Source organism: Alligator sinensis, unplaced genomic scaffold (genome assembly GCF_000455745.1).
Source record: "Alligator sinensis unplaced genomic scaffold, ASM45574v1 scaffold211_1, whole genome shotgun sequence".
NCBI classification, from domain to species: Eukaryota; Metazoa; Chordata; order Crocodylia; family Alligatoridae; genus Alligator; species Alligator sinensis.
Window position 1 is genome coordinate 2737021 of NW_005842024.1, and position 23286 is coordinate 2760306.

Below are 23286 nucleotides of genomic sequence, written 5' to 3' on the forward strand. Positions count from 1 at the left end.
CATTAAACATTTTTTCTTTTAAATAAACAAAATGACCCACAAGGACCCACAAATGACCAACATGAATAGAATTTGAAAATGTCAAGACCCAGTTACTCACTCGTGCCAGACTGGTTCCAGATGGAACTTTATAAGGGACGTATTTCCTGTAGATGTGCCCAACTCTAGAACATGGAACGTCAAACATGCCACCTCCACACATCCAAACCTGAGAAGGAGGAAAAAGAAGTTGAAAACAAATGAGTGAGTGTTAGGAGAGGAGATGGGATAAAAAGGTGGAAATGGTTATTCAAAATAGTAGGATGATTGAACTTCCTACATCATTCTGTACTGATTTCTTTTTAGGAATGCCTAGGAGCTAAAATAATTTTTCCAACTATTTAAGTTGGTCTAATAAAAGATATCAGATTCACCCAAAGAACCTTGTCTGCCTAGGAGTGGAAGATAAGTAGAGTTTCATTCTACAGAAAGAGTTGATATTATAAATTACCAAATGATATATAACTAATTACTCCATCTAGTATCACTGCTTTCCACAATATAAGTAAGATGTCTTATCTAAGAATTTTATTTTTCAAATTTACATATTTGAAAAATTTCAATGGTGGTTTCATATGGGACATATTAAAAAACTGGTCACTAAATGGGCAATTAAATATGCAGACAGGTAATAATTTACAGGTTAAACTGAGACTTTTAAAGAAATCTGGCCTATGACCTACACCAGCAAGTCCCCAAAAGTGTCAGACAAGACAACAAATAGGGATATTTACATTATTTTAAAACTTGTCACATACCAAAGTGGTTTCCAATTCACTTACAGAACAAGTTCTGGCACTACCAAATCTACATCCCAGGGTACTCAAGGAGCTGGCTAGGATCATAGCTCAGCCCCTGGCATGGATCTTCAAGAACTCCTGGTGCTCTGGTGAAGTGCCCGAAGATTGGAGGAAGGCCAATGTCTTGCCTATCTTCAAGAAAGGGAGGAAAGTGGATCCGGCAACCTACAGATCATCAGCCTGACCTCTATCCCAGGGAAGGTCTTAGAAAAGATTATCAAAGAGGCCATTCTTAACTGACTGACTGATAGCAACATCCTGATGGATAGCCAACATGGGTTTGTTGCAGGTAGGTCTTGCTTGACCAATCTTATTTCCTTTTATGACCAGGTGACCTATCACCTGGACAAAGGAGAGGAGATGGATGTCATATATCCTGACTTTGAAAAAGCCTTGGATCTGGTATCCCATGATCACCTCTTGGCAAAACTGGCCAACTGTGGCCTCGGGTCCACCACAATCCGCTGCCTGGGGAATTGGCTCTGTGGTCAGACCCAGAGGGTGGTAGTTGACAGAAGTCAATCATCATGGTGCCCTGTGAACAGTGGGGTCCCTCAAGGCTCTGTCCTTGGGCGTATATTGTTCAACATCTTCATTAATGATGTGGACATTGGAGTCAGAATTGGACTGGCCAAGTTTGCCGATGATACCAATCTTTGGGTAAAGCATCCACACCTGAGGACAGGAGGGCGATCCAGGCTGACCTTGACAGGCTCAGGAAATGGGTGGACAAGAACCTGATGGTGGTTAACATAAAAAAATGCAAAGTTCTCCACCTTGGGAGGAAAAACCTGCAGCATCCTTATAGGCTTGGCAGTGCTACGCTGGCTAGCACTATGGATGAAAGGGACTTGGGGGTCATGATTGACCACAAGATGAACATGAGCCTTCAATGTGATGCTGCAGCTAGTAAAGCGAGCAAAATGCTGGCTTGCATCCATAGATGCTTCTCAAGCAAATCCCAGGACGTCATTCTCCCATTGTATTCAGCTTTGGTGAGGCTGCAGCTGGATTACTGCATCCAGTTTTGGGCTCCACAATTCAAAAAGGATGTGGAGAAGCATGAGAGAGTCCAGAAGAGAGCCACGCACATGATCAGAGGTCAGGAAAACAGACCTTATGATGACAGACTGAGAACTATGGGACTCCTTAGCCTGGTAAAGCGCAGGCTCAGGGACGATCTGATGGCTACCTATAAGTTTGTAAAGGGTGTCCACCAGGATCTGGGGGAATGTTTGTTCACCAGAGTGCCCCAAGGGACGACAAGGTCTAACAGTTATAAATTCCTGCAAGATCATTTCAGTCTGGACATAAGGAAGAATTCCTTTACTGTCCGAGCCCCCAAGGTCTGGAATAGGCTGCCATCGGAGGTGGTTCAAGCACCTAATTTGAATGCCTTCAAGAGAAAATTGGATGTTTATCTTGCTGGGATCCTATGACCCCGGCTGACTTCCTGCCTCTTGGGCAGGGGGCTGGACTTGATGACCTTCTGAGGTCCCTTCCAGCCCTAATGTCTATGAAATATCTATGAAATGTATTTTTTAACCTTGGGTAAGTGAATCAGCTCCTTAATTCTGCAAATTGCCATATGAGCAGAACTCCTGTTATTCTAAGCAAGAAGCACCTGCAATTTCAGCTGTTACTCTCCAAACTGTATACTCAACAACACCAAACTATATCCAAGTGGAGAAATGAAGAGAGAGAGAGAAACTTAGCAAGAAAAGGGAGCTTAGTAGAGATTCTTTGCTATTCATTTCAGTTTACTTCTGTGCACTAGGCATGGTTTCTATTAAAATATAGCTGTGGCAAAACATTAAATTTTCTGGAAAAGTATTGGAATAGGAATACTGTACATTTTACAGGGCTCCTCATCGCTTAAAAGCAACCTCACAGCATTGCAGTCTGTCAGGAAAAAAACAGCTAGGAAAGAACATCAGGAGAAGCTTGCAGGGAGTTAAACTGGTCATTAAAACTTTGAAACCCTATTCATCCAAAGCACTATGACTACATCTTCCCTGTGTTCCTGACAGGTCCTGGGATGGATGTCATGAGCAGGACCTGCCTACACATGTACCAAACCCAGAAGCAGCTCTGGGTGGGTGCAGACAGAAGTGCAGCTTCCCACTGTAACTGAGAACACTTTGCAGGAAGTGTTATGAGTTACAATGATCCCCTGGAATAAACAGAAGTTCACTGCTGGTTCCAGGAGGAGGAGTATCTAGATGCTGGCTGGGAACCCACAGCCAATTTCCCCCAGCAACAGCCCCTCCTCTTTCCCAGTCTGTCCCAGTTTTTAAAATGGGAGGGGAGAAAGGGAGCAGAGGGAGCTTATTTTGGGGGTTCCTCAGTTAGCATTGGAGGGTGGGGTCGGTGAATTATAATGAGGGCTCCAATACACCCACCCCACCCTCCAGTGGGGGCTGAAAAGACCCCAGACTGAATTATCTCCCCTCCCTTTTCCACCTCCCATTCTGAAAACAGCTCAAGGCTGGGAGTCAGCACAGACAGAAGTTACAGAAGATGTTCTGTTTTGAAACGTCTTCACCTGACTCTTCATGTAATGGGGGTTCAGATTTTCAGCTGATCGGCCATTTTTAAAGTGGTCTACAGCTGTGCACTTGTGTTTGGTCAGGGCTATAGACCACTTTCTGTGGCCAGCTCAGGTGAAAATTGTCACTTTTGTCTGTACCCAGTGGCTGCTCTCAAGCACACTGGTCTTGATAGCAGCTGTTGGGGGCATTCCCCACAACAGCTGCTATCAAGATCAGTGTGCTTGAGAGCAGCCACTGGGTTCAGATAAAAGTTTCTGGGTTTGGCACCTGTGACCAGGAATAGGTAGGCAGGTTGTGCTTGGGAGCATCCCTCCCATGAGATGTAGTGTAGATATCCCACAAGACACAACAAAAAACTGCAGGAAGCAAGTACTCAATAGACTATCTTGTGGGACTACTCTGGGGACAATAAAAGACAGACTGAGGAAGAATGAAGAAAGAGAGAGATTATGCATAGTATCAGGGTAAAAATTAAATAGTGGATCAACTTTTTGAATCTGTGATAGATATTTGTCACACACATTACAGTGTTCAATTATATGGAAAGGGTCCAATTCTATACGTACTGGGCAAAGAATGAGCTTATGATGTAGGGTAATACATTGACAACAGGGAATTTTCCACTGATTTCAGTGGAGCCAGGAGTTCACCCCTGGCTCACATTGAGAACATAGATGTATGGACAACCAATCAGTAATGATAGGAATACACAATACACACCATCAGAGATGTTCTGGTCAAGGCACCCATTGTCAGATCCATTAGCTACTCTGTAAATTCATCCCAGGAAACAGAAGAAGTTTAAATAAAGCTGTCCCAGGCAGCCTTACAGTACATCTGACACTGCATGCAGAAATGCAAGCAAGACCATAAAAATACTTCAAAGTGGGTAAGTCATATATAATTAATTTAGGCAGAGTAACAAGATGAAGAGAGAACTTACCAATAAGGTGTGCTGCTTGCTAGAGCATCATAGCAACAACACTACCATAGCTTTACCATCACGTACCACAGAATCTTAAGTTAGTACTAGAGCTGGGTGAAATTTATGGTGAATCATTCATTTGCTGCAAAATGCAGTTTCAGAGTAGCTGTAGCTATTCCTGAATTCTAGTTAAATTTGATAAACAGTTTGGCAGGGGGTTTTTTTTCTTTGCAATGCAGAATCTAAATGGCTTGATTTTTCAGGACAGATTTACAAGAAAACTTGGGTGCCATTCACAAGTAGAGGAGAAAAAAAGAACAGGGTTGTGGTAGGATCATTCTTCTGTTCCCAGGAGGTATGGCACTCCCTTGGGATGTGAGTTTTGCAAAGTAATAAAGAAGTTTGGGTTCATCTTAAACACAGGGTCATCCTCCTCCCCCAAGTTTTTGAGCACCAAACTGAAAAAACAGTCATTGGCACAGCTCCAGTCAGAACAGTGACAGGAGAAGGAAAAATCCATGGATAGATAGTATACATAGATGTGTAGAGGAAGATTCATGGTGATTATGGTGGTTAGAGTGAACTCTTAAGTAGGAAATATACAGTCTGTACAGTTGGACATGGTTGTTCCTATATGTTGTTCATGGGCTCTGTCTTCTTTACCAAGAAGGTATCTGATAAATCTGAAGCCTCACCTACTGAAAAACAAGAAAAAAGAAAAAACCCAACCCCTTATTAGAGTGCTAGTGAAAGAGAGGTGGCATTCCTTCCCTTTGTTCTCACTTTACATCTTGGAGCATCCTGGCTACTCTATTGAGGAGGCTTCTCCAATGCCTGTTGCTAAAGTTGAATTATCTCTTATTCTATATTTTCCTAAGATTTCTGGCTACCAAAATGGGAAATGTTTCTAAAATTCCCCCATTCTTCATTTCCAAGTCCACCTTACCTGTTATATCCCTGATTTTTTTTTGAGATCTCCCCTACTGCCTTACAGACTTTCTCTTGACTTTTGTAAACTGACCTGAATGAATTAAACTGACCTGATTCTCCTCAGTTCCACAAGAGCTCTTGCAACAAAAGCCCTGACAAGTGATAAGACCAGCTACTTTTCATTCTGCTGAGGTTTGCCAGTTCACAGTTTCCTCCCTCAATTTCTCTTGAAATATACTTTTTCAAGGATGCCTTTGGACCCTAATCCACTCACTTCCAACTCTCTTAATTTATTGAAAAACTTGTACAAGTGTACAAAAGTATACGCAGAAATTGTAAAACTAAAAAGACATGGTAAGTTTCATCATTCCTGTGTTTTTCATTATTCCCTTCCTTTCTAATCCTTGTTCGTATGCTGTCTCATTAAACTGTTGGCCGTGTGATGCAAGGACCTTCTTTCTGCAGTTAATCCGGCACGCTGATTACACAATACAATTTGTGTTATTTTTTACTGAGATGCTGTTTCAGGGGCAGGTAATGATAATGAAATAATTAAAAAAGCTTTCCATGGCCCTTAGAAGAAATAATAGCACAGCAGACAGACTCAGTGGAAGGTCAGTTCTACAGAGCACATTTATAACACAAGGAAGTAGAAACCGATATAGGCACTGTATTGCTGTAACTTATGCAGTGACTGCTGAAGTATACATGTCATGTATCTTTTTAATGCTGTAGGATATCAATAAAAGTAAAAAATAAAGAAGAAAGGGGAATTAGAAATAAAAGCTGTCAGAGACATTGAGGCAATAACAAGCGGGAGGAAATAACACTCAGTGCTAGGCTTATATTTGATAGATATGAAACTTGAAAATGCTGTACTGCACCTGAGATACATTGTGCAGGGTAACTGAAATGACTCTCAGGCTGTCTTGCAGGACATTTAGCAGCTGTTCCTGTTGATTTTTTTAGCTTCAAAATGATTTTCAAGGCATTTTTATATTTTCTTCGGAAGATCAATCCCAGGAACCTAATCTTTAAAATGTGCATTTTTATGTCACCTATACTAAAATCAAGAGATTAGAGAAACAACTTGAAATCTTCTGTGTTACATATTACAGACCTCTAGTGCACCATAAATTAAATTCTGATGGTGAGGAGCTGGCAAATGGTGTCATACTTTTGCTTTTGTTTGTTTAACAAGCAATCAGTAAAACTCTCAAAACACCAACATCTCTTTCTTACAATAGTAGGGAATCTGATCTGTAGCCAGGGTGTAAAACACAAGAAAAACAGAACAAGGCAGCTTTTGTTTAAAAAGGTCAGAACAAGAATAGTTTCTGATGCAGATTATGTAATATATTATAATTTAATCGAATACAGCTCTCATTAAAAAAAGTCACAATCAGTTTAAAGACAGGGTCAAAGGTAAAAGGCAAGTATTATGTCAAGAGATGCAGTAGTGGCATTGTGGTTTTGTAGTGAACTTGAACTTGGCTGATAGGCATCCATTTCCTGGCTCTGCAACAGACTGCCTTAGAGATTTGGAGCCAGTCTCTTTACCTCTTCTTCATTTTAAAAATGGAATCCTACTGCTTCTTTCCTTTAACTGTTAGGCTGTCTTGTCTATAAAGAAGAAACTTAGGACAAAAGGGACACATCTACATGTGCAATTAGTGCACATGGATAAACTCCAGAGCTTTTGAATGTGCACCTGGCAGCAATCAGCTCCAGAGTTTATTCATGCGCAGCACATGGAGCCTGGTTGGAAAAGGCTGGCAGGGGCGCAGGGGGTCACTGTGCTAAGGAGGGGCTGGCTTGGTCACAAGAGTGCATCACCATGGGGCTAGCTGGCGGGCAACCCCCAACACTGAAGCACTGTCATGCCCTAGCCAGCTGGGTCAGCATCTACATGTGCAATGCTGCACGCATAAAAAGTCGACAGCAGGGTAGTACTTGTATTTACGAGTACTACCCTGCTGCAGAGTTTGTTAGCTTCCTGTGCCGTAATAGAGATCTACATATGCAGATGCTTACTGCAGAGCTAATTAGTCTGTTCCACAGTAAACATCTCTTGTAGATGCACCCAGGATATCTATGATGTGTAAATAACTGCACAATATGACTACTGTCTTGATTGACATGACACCTCTGCACTATGGTAATACAATTTTTTAACATCATCATTATTAACATATCAATAATATTGATTGATATGATTAATACGTAGATTTGATACTATAATAATCATAATCAGCATCTGTAGAGGAGAATTTATTTTCAGGGTATGATGAACTGAACCTGCATATCTGAGTCACCAAGAAACCAGTGGAAATACTGAGGAAAGGCAAAAGAAAATCCATACTGGCACTCAGGAGAGTACACTCCATGCATGGGTTGGGGCTCCTGGACTGCATGTGCTAAATGAGTGACCAGGGCCTGGGCAGACTGGAGGAGGGGGAGAGGGAGAAACACACACATTGTAATCTAATAAATGTAACTTATACTGAACTACTCTCCAATATGTCAAAGGAGAAAACATCTCCAAAAAAAGGGGTGCTATATCACATCTGCACACATCACTGAATTTATTCCATGAGGCTGGATTTATAGCCATGTAAAGATAAGGGTGCAAACAAATCAGAACACTCATTTTAAGGTCTGACTTGTTTATTCAGAAAGACTGAGGGAATTAAACATTAAACACTTGGACAAAAACAAAGTTAAATTTCAGTCCTGAGCCTTGTTGCCTATTGGGCTAGTATAGAGAAGGCATGCCAATTTCTATACTTACAAGCACAAAAGGGAAGTGTATCATTATATCTGGCTGTCTTTGATTCCCCAGCAAAATGACTAGTTATGTATTATGGCAGGATCACCAGAGAGCAGCCTTTAGAACAAGACTTGAATTTACCCCACTGGATCCATAGAAAGATGCGTAAAGCTGCTCTGTCCCTGTATCAAGCATAAATTCCTAAGTTTATAGATTTAGCTATGATCATGTGGAAGGACGAACTTGCTATCTAGGTTGCAACCTATTCAATATTAATATCTGCTGGGGCATCTTCCAAGGTGACTGTTTGTTGCCCTTGCTTTCCATAATTTGCCTCTTGCCTTTTATCTACCCTTTTCAGGAAAAGTTGCCTAAGCTCCAACAATGCTACCTCCCCTATAAGGATGATTTCGATTGCATGCAAAATCAGATAAAGATATATCAGCTCTAAAAATGAATGTTAGGATCATTTCAAATAGTATTTGCATGCAATTAAAACTACACAAATCCTGCAATGAGGACATCAACCATGACCAAATTGTAAGAAGTGAGGGTCTGAACTTATCCATTAACACATTTTCTCTTGACAAAAGCTACTAATACTTGGCGATTTTAGAATACAGTTCCATCATTAATGTTAAAAGATAACTGTATTAGAATACGAGAAGAAGCTTCAGTTTCTCCTGAAATCTAGTCCTATGGAAAACATTATTTTCTGGGCAATTAATACCTCTGCCACCCCCATCATTTCTTGCACTATGTTATATTGTAGTCTGAAAAATGGAGTTAGGACACTGTAGGTTACTAACTCACCATACAAGGAGCTTTATGTGCTCTCCTTCCTTCCTTTCCTCAGAATCCTGAACTCTGTCATCTTGTAGTTGCTGCTGCCCAACTTGCCATGCACTTCTACATTCCCTACCAATTCTTCCCTGTTTGTGAGCAGCAGGTCAAGAAAAGCATAGTCCCTACTTGGCTTCTCCAACACTTACATCACAAAGTTGTCCCAACACTTTCCAAAAACTTGCTGGATTGCCTTGTACTGGTATATTGCCCTCCCAGTGGATGCCAGTATGATTGAAGTCAGCCATGAGAACAGGATTGGGAAACTTCTGCTAGCTCTTTGAAGAAAGCCTTAACCACCTCATCCTCCTGATCTGGTGGTCTCTACCACACTCCCACTAAAAAAGTCACCCTTGTTGCTCTCCCCTCTGACCTCAGTTTCATACTGGAGCTCTGAGGACTCATATAGCTCTTTTATATAAAGCACAACTCCTCCTCTTCTTCTCTGCCTGTCTTTTCTGAAATCTATACCCATTCATGACAGTGCTCCAGCCATTTAAGCTGTCCCACCAAATCTTTTATTCCAATCACATCATAGTTCTGTGATTGTGCAAGGACTTCCAATTCTTCCTGCTTGTTTCCCAGGCTCTGCACATTCATGTACAGACATCTAATGTAACTAGATGACTGCCCTACTTTCTCAGGAGGAATAAAAAAGCCTCCCTTATTTCCTGCTTCTGCTTGTGCTTCCTCCAATTTGCCTGCTTCCCCACTTACTTTAGGGTTTTGTTCTCTCTCTGTCAATTAATCTAGTTTAAAGCCCTCCTCTCTTAGTGTGGAGGGCTTTGCAGCAGGGCTTTATAAATCACAACAGGTTAGAATGTATTTGACACTATGGATTCATATTTAAAATCTCTGGTTTTATCTTGTGAATCATGTAGGTGGCACAACTAACAGTACTAATATTGAGCCATACTCCGGGGTATCATGGCACTCTGGTTGAGAATCATTGCTATAGTAGTAACAATGGTTATTAGTTCACTGGGGAACTCTGTCTTAGATTCTCAGTGAGCTGGAAATTCCCATCAGCATCTACATTCTCTACTGTTTGGGTTTTTGTTTTGTTTTGTTTTGTTTTTTAAGACCTTCTAGAGTCACAACACCTTGATCTCTGAGGATTTGGCTGATTCTGTAGCCAGGATGAAAGATTGCCAAAAGCCAGGCAATATCCACCAGTCCATGAAATTGTCTTATGAATTAGTAATAATAATGACAATGATAATGGAAGGGACTCAGGACAGTAGGGATATGGGAGAGACAGTTCTAGGAGATGTGACAGCACAAATAACAAAGCAACTATAGAGAATCAGAAAGAATAGACTGGAGAGAATTAAAAAAAAAATCAGGAACAGAATTATTTTTTACATTGTATTTTCTGTTATTTTATGCACCTTAATCTCATTTGCAAGAATCATGTTGCTGTTTAAAAATGGGGCAATACTGATAATCTAATTGAATCATGTGTCCCAAAGATCATGGTTTGCAAGTGGGAACTTAGCTGGCTAGTGTGCATGTGCCTGTTTGCAGCATGGGGTTAGTCAGGGAGGACTGTGAGCATGCATAACTCACTTCTAAAGAAGCCCCAGTGTGCTCACTGTTGCAAGGTATGGCATTCTGTCCTGGGCCAAACTGTGTGAACAAAATGTAGTGTGACAATTCCAGTTATTGTATTAAGGTATTTTTAAAAAAAGATCTGTTATTACATGTCAAACTTAGCTTTCATTTTAATAGAAGTGAATTTGCAGAATTTCCCTAGGATGGTTGCCTGAGTGGCAGGATAGTACCGAATGCTGAGTAAAGGAAAGTGAGGTAGTATGGTACAGTGGACTGCATGCTGCTTGCAAACCAAGCACACCAGAATTCAAATCCTGGATCTACTGCTTTAGAAATCACTTCACTTGCCTGTGCTTAAGGTTTATCATTTATAAATTAATGTTATTAGTACTTACCAGCCCGACAGAGTCATTGTGTGGATCAGTGAGTGCTTCTAGAAAATGTCAGCCACTGCTGATAGGTTGCAATAATGTTACACATTCCAGGTAAGAAATTTACTCATTAGGGGTAATTTACTCCAGAACTACTCCTACTGAAATGAATAAGACCATTTGTAGAATAATACACAAGTTAGTAAGTAAGAGCACTGTAATATGGTCTTGGGTATATATTAATTGTTATTGCCATTATTGGAGTGAATGTCTAGGGAAAATAGAAACATCTTTCAAAAAACTGAAGTACCGAGATATTTGAGAAATCAAAATAACAAAATCTACTGTAATCTTGCTATTCTACAAACAGATTTATAATCCTCCATGTGCAAGTAGTGAAAATTTGTGCAATTCATCAAGACTGAAATCCTGAAGTCACTGGGAACTTTGTCATTGACTTCAAGGAGCCTGGGATTTCACCCAGGGCATTTTCTGCATCGTATGATTTAGGATGTCCATTCATATCTTAAAGACTCTTTAGTAAACACAGGAAATGAATTTCTTATCTTTTATCTCTATATAGTTTGGAAATTACTACCTCAAGGCTCCATTTTTCTAAAAGATGTAAATACAGGACACAAACAGTGACTTAACTGGTGATTTGGAAAGAGAACTGTTAATCAGTTTAGTTCCAGCACTTCACCAGCTTTAGAAAGTTTATCACCTGCCAAAATGTATCAGCAGCATTCCATATATCTTTTTAATTAAAAAATGGATCTTGCAGTTATGCCGTCATAAAGATAAAATTTTGTATATTATTTCTTATGTAAAAAATAATCTGGAAAACCATTTTATGAAGAATTAATATTTTTGAGACACAGATATGGCTCTCTCTCCTTCCATAGCCACCTAGTATGCATGTGCACCGATTCCAAAATAGCAGTTAATCAACACAGTACTCAGAGCTGTGCTTATTGTTGTCATCTGCAGTACTATTACACAGAAAGAGCCATGAATAAAATGTAAGCATATGGGCTCCTATAGTTCAAGGAATAAGTGTCAGGCAAACTTTGAAAACTGAAGTTTTTTTCTCCTATCCTTCCCCTATTCCTTACGATTCCAGACTCAATTCTGTAACTACTCATAGTGCTCTCCTTCCCATCAATGATTTGCCCACAGTAACTTTGTGAAAACCTGTACCATTTGACAACACTAATGAATTACACTGTAGCATAATTTTATTTTATTAGATATTTATCTCATTCTTCTTCTGGAATACAAAAGCTGTTCTCTGGCCCAGTCCTTGTCTCTCTACAGACACCTCCTTTCTTTCTCTTATTACGCCCACACTACACCTTTCCTGAAGACAAAGCTGCCTTTGACCCATTTGCCTTTCCATCTACCTGATCTTCCTCATGCCTTTTTGCCTGTCCTTGAACTCTAATACACATAAGGCTGACATGTTAGTATCTTTGGCCTGTTGTAGTCATGAGTCTTTTGAGCCTGAATGATGATCCTTAATCCAGGAGTATCCTGTAATAAATTGGTACAGTGCAAGACTGCGATGAAGAATCAAAGGTGGCAGGCATGCAAAACATTTACTCCAGACAAGTTTTAGTTTATTCCAGGAGAGAGCTGGAGTGTATTTATTTAGCATTTATTCAGGTTGCAATTCAGAAGTAAATACACACTGGAGAAGTTACTCTGGTGTATGTGTTCTACATCTATTGCCATTCTCAGTGTCACTCCATGGCATCCATTTTCTCAATAAAAACTGGCTATCCTGCCAACTTGTGGCCAGGTGCTGTAGCATCTCCTACTTCAGGAAGCCTGCCACCCTCTCCTTACTACAAAGTACTTAGGAACAAAATATGCAGTAAATTATTCCAGAATAAATGCATCATACATCTGCACCCTCAGGGGACACAATGATTACAGAAACTTAACAGTTCACACCAAAATTCCCAAATTCCCTTCAATTAAAGGAAAAGGTCAGGGTGATTTAGTAATCATTCATAATTCCTCCAGAGCATACCATATTTACTCAAATACAAGATGACTCTGAATATAAAAGAACCCCTCCCAATAATTAGATTTTATATGAGGAAAATGAATAATTTTCTTATAATTTTTCAGGTATAGCTGGTAGGTATATATGGTGGGATAGCTCACATGACTGGAATGCTGTTATAAACTGTTCAGGAAGGACAGGAAGGGGAGAAGTGGAGGGGGAGTTGTGCTTTATGTAAAAGAGCTGTATGATTGCTCAGGGCTCCAGTACGAAACTGAGATAGGCCTGTTGAAAGTCTCTGGGTTAAGGTCAGAGGGGAGAGCAACAAGGGTGATGTTTTGGTGGGTGTGTGCTAGAGACCACCAGACCTGGAGGATGAGGTGGATGAGGCTTTCTTCAAACAGCTAGCAGAAGTTTCCCAATCACAGGCCCTAGTTCCCATGGCAGACTTAAATCACCCTGTCATCTGCTGGGAGAGCAACACAGCAATCCAGGAATTTTCTGGACAGTATTGGGGTCAACTTCCTAGTGCAAGTGTTAGAGAGGCCAAGTAAGCGCTGTGCTCTTCTTGACCTGCTGCTCACAAACAGGGAAGAATTGGTGGGGAATGTAGACGGGCATGGCAAGTTGGGCAGCAGCAACTACGAGATGATTGAGGTCAGGATCCTGAGGAAAGGAAAGAAGGTGAGCTGCAGAGTAAGGACCCTGGCCTTCAGAAAAGCTGATCTTGACTCACTCAGGGAACCGATGGGCAGGACCCACTGGGAGGCCAGTCTGAAGGGGAAAGGAGTCCAGGACAGAAACCTTACTTAGGACGCATGAGTGAACCAACCCAATTTGTAGGAAAACTAGCAAGTATGGCAGAAGACCAGCTTGGCATAGAAAAGAACTTGTCAATGAGCTAAAAAACAAAAAGGACACTTACAAAAAGTGGAAATATGGACAGACAACCAAGGAGGAGTATAAATCTATTGGTCAGGCATGCAGGGATGAAATCAGGAAAACCAAAGTGCAACTGGAGTTGCAGTTAGCAAGGGACATGAAGGGTGCCAGAAGGGTTTCTATAAGTATGTCAGCAACAAAAGGAAGCTCAGGGAAAGCAACCTAGTGACAGAAGATGTGGAAAAAGATGAAGTACTCTATGCCTTTTTTACTTCAGTCTTCACAGGCAAAGTCAGCTCTCAGACTACTGCACCTGGCAGCACAGTTTTGGGAGAGAAAAACAGCCAACAGTGGCAAAAGAACAGGTAAGGAACTATTTAGAAAAACTGGACATGTACAAGTCTATGAAGCTGGACAAGATGTACCCAAGGGTGCTGAGGGAGTTGGCTGATATGACTGCAGAGCCACTGGCCATTATCTTTGAAAACTCATGGTGAATGGGAGAGATCCTGGATGACTGGAAAAGGGTAAATATAGTTCCCCTCTTTAAGAAAGGGAAAAAGGAAGATCCAGGGAACTGCAGACCAGTCAGACTCACTTCAGTCCCTGGAAAAATCATGTTGTAGGTTCACAAAGAATCCATTTCTAAGCACCTTGCGGAGAAGGTGATGATTAGGAAGACTCAGCATGATTTGACAAGGGCAAGTCATGCCTGACTAACCTGACTGATTTCTATGGTAAGATGACTGGCTCTGTGGATTTGTGGAGAGCAGTGGATGTGATATACCTTGACTTCAACAAAGCTTTTGATAGTTTCCCACAACATTCTTGCAAGCAAACTGAGGAAGTATGGGTTGGATAAATGGACTGTAAGGTGAATAGAAAATTGGCTGGATCATTGGGCTCAAAGGTTAGTAATCAATGGCTCTGTCTAGTTGGTAGGCAGTATCAAGTGGAGTGCCTCAGGGGTTGGTCCTGGGGCTCATTTTCTGCACTATCTTCATCAATGACCTAGAATATGGGATGGAGTGCACCCTCAGCAAGTTTGAAGATGACACCAACCTGGAGGGAGTAGTAGATATGCTAGAGGGTAGGATTAGGATTCAGAGAGACCTCAACAAATTGGAGGATTGGACCAAAAGAAATCCCATGAGATTCAAGAAGAAGTGCAAAGTGCTGCACATAGGATAGAAAAATCCCTTGCATTGGTACAGGCTGGGGGCTGACTGGCTGAGCAGCAGCTCTGCAGAAAAGGACCTGGGGGTTACAGTGGACAATGATCTGAATATGAGCCATCAGTGTGCCCTTGTTGCAAAGAAGGCAGATGGCATGCTGGTTTGCATTAGTATAAGTGTTGCCAGCAGATCCAGGAAAGTGATTATACCTCTCTATTTGGCTTTGGCAAGGCCACATGTAGAGTACTGTGTTCCCCAATACAGAAAGGATGTGGACAAATTAGAGAGTCCAATGGAGGGCAATGAAAATGGCTAGGGGGCTGGGGCACATGACTTTTGAAGAGAGGCTGAGGGAACTGGGCTTGTTTAGTTTACAGAAGACTCAGAGGAGATGTAATAGCACTCTTCAACTGTCTGAAGGGAGGTTACAAAAAGGATGGAGCTAGACTGTTCTTAGTGGTGGCAGATGACAGAACAAGGAACAATTATTTCAAGTAGCATCAAGGGAAGTTTAGGCTACATAGGAAAAACTCTTACTAGGAGGGTAGTAAAGCACTGGAACACGTTACCCAGAGAGGTTGTAGAACTCCATCCTTGGAGATTTTTAGATCCAGCTAGAAAAAGCCTTGGCTGGGATAATGTAGTTGGAGATGGTCCTGCTGACTGGTGGAAAAAACCCTCATCTTACATTTAAGTAAATACAGTATTTAAAAAGAATAAAAGTATCTTAATTTAATTCTTCATTCATACTCATTTTTAACATTATTGTTCCTTCAGAAGTTTCATAGTAAGTCATCATAGTTTTTGAGAGGTTGTGGTCAGGAATCTTTTGAGCCAAGATACTTCTCTTACTCCATTCGGTCCCTTTTATATAAACTTCAACTATATGGGCCTAAGGAAGAATATTTTGTATGTTCATTACATTTACAGATTTGCAGAGTTGATATTGGGGGAGCTGAATTCTATGACTGGAGGTGAACCATCTTTTTAGTTTTCTGGTCTTCACACTTTTCCATGAAGAGAATTTTCCACACTGCAGGGACCATCATGGGAGATCCTTTCCACACAGTATTAGGCCAGAGGAGATCAAACAACAACCAGCCGATAGAACAAATACAGGAATTTTACTGGAATTTGAGATAAGCCTGCACCAAATATCCAGAGCTGAATACCCTGAACTATGAAAATGCCCACATTTGGCTCCTTTGTGCCAACCCTGCAGCCCCAGAAACTGGCACAAGAAGCAATGGGAAGTCCCCACATTTATATAGAAAATCATAAGGGTTGGGATCACAAGCCAATGGGCCCAAGGGAGGGAACAGGTGAAAGGGAAAGAAATATCAACACTGTGGTAACATGCACTCAGCACCTTAATTCCCCCCACTCTACCTCATGCCTGTGGAGATGTCCCTAAACAAGTCTTTAGTCCCGAAAGCAGCCTGCAGCTGCCCCAAGTCTGAGTCCATCTCCTTCAGTCCACAGCCCTGGCTGACCAAGCCAGTGAAATCTCCAGCTCCACTGTGCACTCCTCTGGGTAGGGCTGGCCAGGTCCCATGTGCATGCTGCTCTCTCTTCCCCTTACTCCAGTTACAAGCTTCCTCTTCCTTTTTTCTCTTGTCCCACAGCCCCTGGGGGTTTCTTGGAGTTGTAGTCTTGCCAGCAGCCCTTCATACCAGCTGCCCCCTCTTCCCTTCCCCCTGGTGGGCTGCGCAGCTGCGCCTCAGTGCCATGAAGACTGCTGGCTCCCTCTGGGAATCCAGCATTTTATTTTCGGTAGATTCTTTAATTTTTTTGCAGCAATCTTCTGTTGAGAAGATTCAAACCCACATCTCCCACCTCTCCAGAGTATTCTACCCCTGTTTAGGGAATGGGTGAGAGATACTCTCAGTGTTGTTTGTTAATACTATGCCACTTTGCTTAAAATGAGTCATTAGAACAGGAACTGGAAAGCCACCACTAAGACAAATGTCTCGGCCACCAGGATATAGTGGTTCTTTATTCATCTCTAGTTCAATGACTATTTAAGAATTTTATACAATACAGAACAACTGCAACAGAAGATGGAGAGACATCCAGCTCAGAACACCCTACAGCCTGGTAATTATGACATGATTCCGGAAAGCAGGAAATGAAAGTTCAAATTGACTCTCTGCCTGCTTGAGAAAGTCTTAGGTCTCAAGCAAATGCCCTAGCCATCAGACAGTAGAGCATGCTGGGGTGGGGTTTCCCCCTGTGGGAGCTGTTCTACTTCATATCAAATCCATAAATATTAATTGAGCCAGAAAGCGAGAGAGAATGACTATACAGAATACTCTCTCAGCAGGCAGGACATTTGGGTTGCAGTCCCTACTTCAGTGAATATTTAATTGTTTGTGATGTGCAACATCAAAAGGAGAGAATGAGAGTACCCTTACTCTGAATACATTAGAAGGCTGGTGGTTACGGCATTCTCTGTTAGGGGATGGAAGAAAGCTGTGGATTGAGGCAGAAGAAGGAATTGCATCCAAGTCTTCCAGAACTGATGAATTCCTTAACCATTGCGCTGTTATATAGAGTAGGTGAGAAGTCCATCACCTCCTACTCCAACTGCGTGAATCTAGCCCTGAAAATTGTTTTGTAACCTATTTGACCTATTTTGCAAATAGCTTTGGAATGATGAAAAATGCAATTTTTGGGGAGAATTCACTATATATGTATCAAAAAGTATATTTTTCTCAAGTTCTCTCGCCTTCCCTCCCACTCTTGCTTTTCCCTTTTCCAATGGATAGAGCAGTCTGTCTGCATAAAACTTTTCTCTCCTTGAGTTCTACCAATAGAAAGTTACTATTCCTTCTGGACTAATGCTGCTTAAAGGGTTTTTTCCCCCCTAATACTAATAAGGAAGGACAGGGCCCCTAAGGTCAACAAACAGTAATGAGATGAATGAGGAGATGTGACTGAAATGGGACCCAGTGTGACACTGCTGTCTCTAAAGAATCTATCACTCGAAGAAAACAGGCTGGGGCAATCTAGCATCTGAACTTCCAGTGCCGTTACCATGGTTTCTATACAAAGAGGAATGGATTGCATTCCAATTATATTCTTCACAATGACAAATAACAGGAAAATAGGAAATGGACGAATACAATTGTAGGTGACCTAGCAGAGATGTGACAGATCCAAGGGTCAGTTTACGTTTGCCTCTCTGAAAATACCTAAATATACAGAAGTCTAATTACTGTAATGTGTCCTAGACAGCATGATCTAGTGATCTTGTCCTCCAACTTTGTTTGTTATGATATAAAGCTGATTCGAAGTAACATAAGAACAGCACAGTGAATACGAGTTGTTTTGTTGTTCTAGAGAACGCCTATAAGGACAAGCTAGTAGTATGGCATACTGACTTTACAAGGTTTTTTTCCTGTGCGCTTCAGTCAGTTGTTTGTCTTTGCCATCATTGTTTTAATCAGTGCTGAAACTCAGATGCAGCCAGATGGACAATATAACTTATGACTGACATGCTTAATTTCATTAAAGGAATGTCACTGGGTTTAGAACTAGATTTAGAGTTAGATTAGAAAGATCCTAAAGGAAAATATGAACTCTAGTTTCAGATCCAAATTTAGTGAAACATGCTTGATTAATGTATTATATTACCATTTCCTGAAACTCTGTCTATTAGTTGAAGGCTGTTATGGCTGGGTACAGAGGTTACACTTATTGCATGGTAAGTGCACAGAAAGTGCTCTACAGCCATAACTGAGCGGGGTACATTGAATGCAGTAAAAATGGCAGATCCTGCTCTGAGATAACCCTGGATGGATGTGGTATCAGACTTCAGCACCATAGATTAGAGCACCATGATGAACATCTGTGCCACATCCAATTGTGACTCATGTTAGGTCGCATTCTGCTGGCAGCCCATGGGATTTTGTGGCACCCTGATCACCCCCACCCCCACTCCCAGGGTAATGCTCTAGCCTCAGCCAGAGCTTGTGTGATCTGCCAGAGCACTGGGCTGGTCCTGCCCCTGGGCTGTCACTGACAACAGTCAGCAAAGCACCTGTTTCCAACCCTGCCTCTCTCTTGATCTTTCCAGGCAGCTATGAGCCACTGTCTGGTATTATTGCTCAGTATACAGATTCCATCTACCCTGTCTGGGCATTTGGAGAGATTTCAGCTTTTAATTAAGTGCTGCGCTGATTGCTGGATGCTGCATTCACACAGAGGGCTGTCCAAGATGTTGATCTTGTACAGTGTTGTTTTGAAGCGTACGTATTCAGATCTCACTTTGTTCAGCTTGACCCACGCTTCTCTATCAAGGTCATGCCCAATGGAGGACTTGTTTGGCACTTGAACAAGCTATTTGGGCCCAGGAATGCACTGAGAAGTTCCAAGACTGAGGTCTCCAGATGTCCACCCACTATCTCAGGCAGGCCACCCTCACCACTATGGAACTGAGAAAGTCACAACGCCAGGATAAGGAGTTTACGCACAGGGTCAAAGACCACTTGGGATACAGCTATGACACCCCTAAGTGTCATCAACGCTGCCTTCTGCAGGGAGACCATTGCCCTAATAGGCAGGAATGGTAGGGCAGGCTGTGCCTTCAACTAATAGACAGAGTTTCAGGAAATGGTAATATAATACAATACATTCATTGTGACAATATGCTGCCTACTCCCTTGGCATGGAGAGCCCTGCTCTAGCGACTCCTCACTGGGGCAACATTCATGACCGTCCCACGAGGGGTAGGGGGGGATGGCAGCCATGGGGGGAATGCTCCATACTGTGCATTTATTGGGAGATGCTGGGGGGATGGCATGTTTGCTGCATGCCCCTGGAGGCTGGGGGGGGTATGGCGACCGCTTGCAGGTGGCGTCGGCAGTGTTGGCAGTGGGGGCATGGCAGCAGCGAGTGGGGAGCTCCTGCAGGCAGCCACGGCAGTGTCAGCGGTGGGGCCAGGCCAAGCAGGGAGCTCCTGCAGGCAGCCACAGAGATGTTGGCAGTGGAGGGAGGTGGGGGTGGTGAGCACCGACTGGCACTTGGTGACCACCTGAAGATGCTGCCAGCAGTGTCGGCGGCATCCAGCAGCGATCAGGTACCACCTGCAGATGCTGGTGGCGGTGTTGGCAGTGAGCGGGAGGGGGTGGCACCGCCAGCAGCATCAGCGGCGCTTTTTACAAGGGGTGCACTACCAAACTCAGAGGGTGCATGTGCACCCACTACGTGTTGCCACTGGGGGCCAGGGAAGCCTGGGAATAGGAGATATTGCATGTGGGAACTGCTGACCCATGGTCCAGGTAGTCAGGAACACGTTCAGTGGGGCCTACTTTGGGGAGCAGCATCATAGGGGAGGGGAAAGGGACCAGGATACCCAAGATCTGCTGCCAGGGCTGGCACCGACTCAGCTCACCTTTCAGGACCAACTCAGTACCCCCAGCCGCTGGCAGTTGTTGGCATAGGTGCAGGGCCCCAAAGAGGTCCCAGCCCAGTCCCCAAAGGGTGCAGGAGTACTCAGAATCGGGGAGGGGGGGAGAAGGGTCAGGAGGCCCACCAGTTCACCGGGCCAGGCCACTCTGTGCCCAGGTCATGTTGCAGGGGAGTGGTGCAGCCTCTGTGAAGATAGGCAGCCCTCTGGGCTCGGGTCCAAGTTCCAGGCAGGCAACCTTCTACAGTTTTTCTTTATTATACAAACACAAAGTTTGGCTGCAGCAACATTTAATTAAATCGAGAGGTGGCAGTTTCACATGTGGCATTCCCCCTGCTGCCCCAAGGTTTCGTGTTTCTTAAGTTGAGCCCCCACAACTACCCACACCCATCACTGTAAAAATGTCATAACTGCCTGGTGCAGCCAGGGTATTTCATCACTCTCTCAATGTTAACTTAGAAGAAGTTTCCAAGTTCCAGAGCAGGCAATGTTCCACGGGGTTTTTAAAAAAAAACAAAACACTAAAAGTGTGGCAGCTTCAACATTAAATTAAAACAAGGCAAGTCTCCTCTTTGGGCTGCACTTCTCTGCAGCCCAATGTGTACCCCTAGAGGGTGTTGGGGAGGGACAGGGGAAAGGGGAACTCCTGCTGCATCAGGTGCAGGTAGGCAACTGTGATGTGCCCCCCACCCCAGCCCATCAGGGGTGGCTCTGTCATTTGGCTCTGCTTGGGAGTATTTGGCAGCTCAGGGAGTCTGCAGGACATGCTGGGAGGTGTGCAAGAACCCCCTCTACCTGCTGGGCTTGGACCATCCAGGAAGGCTCCAACCCCCCTGTCTCCGCAACCCCCATAAGGGCTAACGTGTTCTGCTTGCTCCAGCCCTAATCTTAGTAATCTTAGGGCTGCTTGCTCCAGCCCTAATCTTAGAGCACTTACACCTTCTTGAATACCTGTACTTAGCCTCTATGAAGAAGCCACTAGATAGGTGCAAATAATTGATTTGCATGCACAGACTATATTTGTGCAATTAACCTAGGCAGTACAAAACCCCACATACAATTAGGGAATATACTTTAAAAATCTGGCATTTACTATGCCATTTATAATGTAATTTCTATGCGACTGACATATGGGGCATATAGTCTTATTAAGGCTGTAAATGGAATTAGGCAGATAGTGTGATTCTGGGTTCAAGTCTATGAAAATACATTAATGCATCTACTTTTGTAAAACCCCGTCATCTTACCCTTAAGACTGAGTCACAAAAAAGCAGGGAGGAGGAATCATCCACTTTTTGCATAAACTGTCTTTCAGGGACTTCAACAGGGTAGAACAAAATCACACTCAGACATCTAAGTCCACTTAAATGCCTAATAGTTTGATTAGAATCTGGCTCATGATTGTACGGTGCACTTTTCCCTGAAAACAGTGAAAACTCCTTATAAAAGCAAAAGAATTATTGTATGGGATGAGGTTAATGATAGCAAGAGCCAATATGTGTAAAGACATAAAAATAACAAGGCGTATTCAAAACTGGGGGCCAGACTGCTAAAACGTGAATCATACCAAACAGAATAGGCGGTGTATATGGAAGTGACTCGATGACTTACCTTAAAAGAGATTTCATACTGCTCTCCTCCCCATATTTCTAAACCTGGATCATAGCCGCCCAGCTCCCAAAACCACTTTCGGTCAACAGCAAACAGACCTCCAGCCATAACAGGAGACCTGGGGAATGATTAAAACAAATTGTAAATGACAGGCACAATCATGCCATGGTGGAAAAACTGAAGAGATTGATAATGCACATTGAAAGATACTAATGAGGCTGCCCACAATTATCAGTATGGTTTGCAGGCCAGTGTGTATAAGAGATACTATGCTACATCTACCACCTTGTCACCAGCAAAAAACCAGGGTGTTCTGCATAAGCAACAGAAAGGGATTTTTTTCACCATGTTACTGAGAGTAAACACTATGGTAACTAGATATTTTACCTTTTGCTTCTCTTGTCCACTTTGTTTTCCTAAGATTACATTAGATTTTATAGTAAACTATAGGGGTTGTATTGAAAGACCACATTTTTGAAAGACAAATAGTGTTTTCCATTACAAGATCACGTTTTTCAAAGCGTGTAGTGACTCTTTGTGAAACAAAGATATAGTACTTAACTGGTGAAGCCACTTTCTATAACATACATATTAATAGGTTTTTGCTTTTATTGACAGTTCCTACCTCAAATATTGACTGTCTCTGCCACATATAAATAAATTCAGTGAAGTTATATTAGAATACGTGCCCTGGGCATTTTGACAACTACAATACATTTTCAATTCCAACCAAAGTAAATCTAATTACAACATGTCCCTTGTGATTTCAGGTTCAAAATAATCAACACACAATGTCTACTTATAGAAATAAAGTTCCATGTAGAAAACTTATATCTGTTGAGTGGAATGAAATTGCAGGGGAAATACAGGTTTTCTCAAGTGCTTTTACTTGCCATATCTTTTATGATTATTCTTCTTGACACAGGGAACAGGTTATGAAAAAGGCAATCCTCTCATGATTCAAGGAATCCAGTCAGATTTCATATGCATAATTTAATTAAAGGCTTTCATGCTGGAAAGTAATTGGCAAGTATTTACTGTAAAAATTACATTTTGCAACAAGGGCTAATCTATAGATTTTATAATATAGGATAAAGTAGCTCTTGTTACTTAGGTGCCAGTTCATAAAAGTTCAGAACATTTATTACAATTAGTGAAACTACCAAACAAGTGACTGGAACAGCAGCAGGCTATAATTTCTGGCATACGCTTTTCAAAAATTGATGTTTCATGCAATTTTTTCAGTTCATTCTTACTCCACAGCACACTTTGACATTTGCTGCCTTGCAGAAAGATTTGATGGGAGAGGCGCAATCAGGACAGCTCTCTAGTTTTCACTGGAATGGGACCAGCAATGAAATTATTTTAACTCGATCATTTGGTATAAAGTGTGCTTCATTCTGCAAGCAGTTA

The 23286-nt window shown here is 42.3% G+C and overlaps 1 protein-coding gene across 1 annotated transcript in view; it reads right to left on the reverse strand.

Moving 5' to 3' along the window:
* Positions 1–23286, reverse strand: part of GALNTL6 (polypeptide N-acetylgalactosaminyltransferase like 6) — a gene marked incomplete at its 5' end in the record, with an annotated part of 168587 nt that overhangs the window by 48223 nt on the left and 97078 nt on the right. The window contains 2 exons of the mRNA XM_006022236.2: positions 101–208; positions 21874–21991. Coding sequence (XP_006022298.1) covers positions 101–208; positions 21874–21991 — 226 coding nt within the window. The remainder of the gene's footprint in view (positions 1–100; positions 209–21873; positions 21992–23286) is intronic.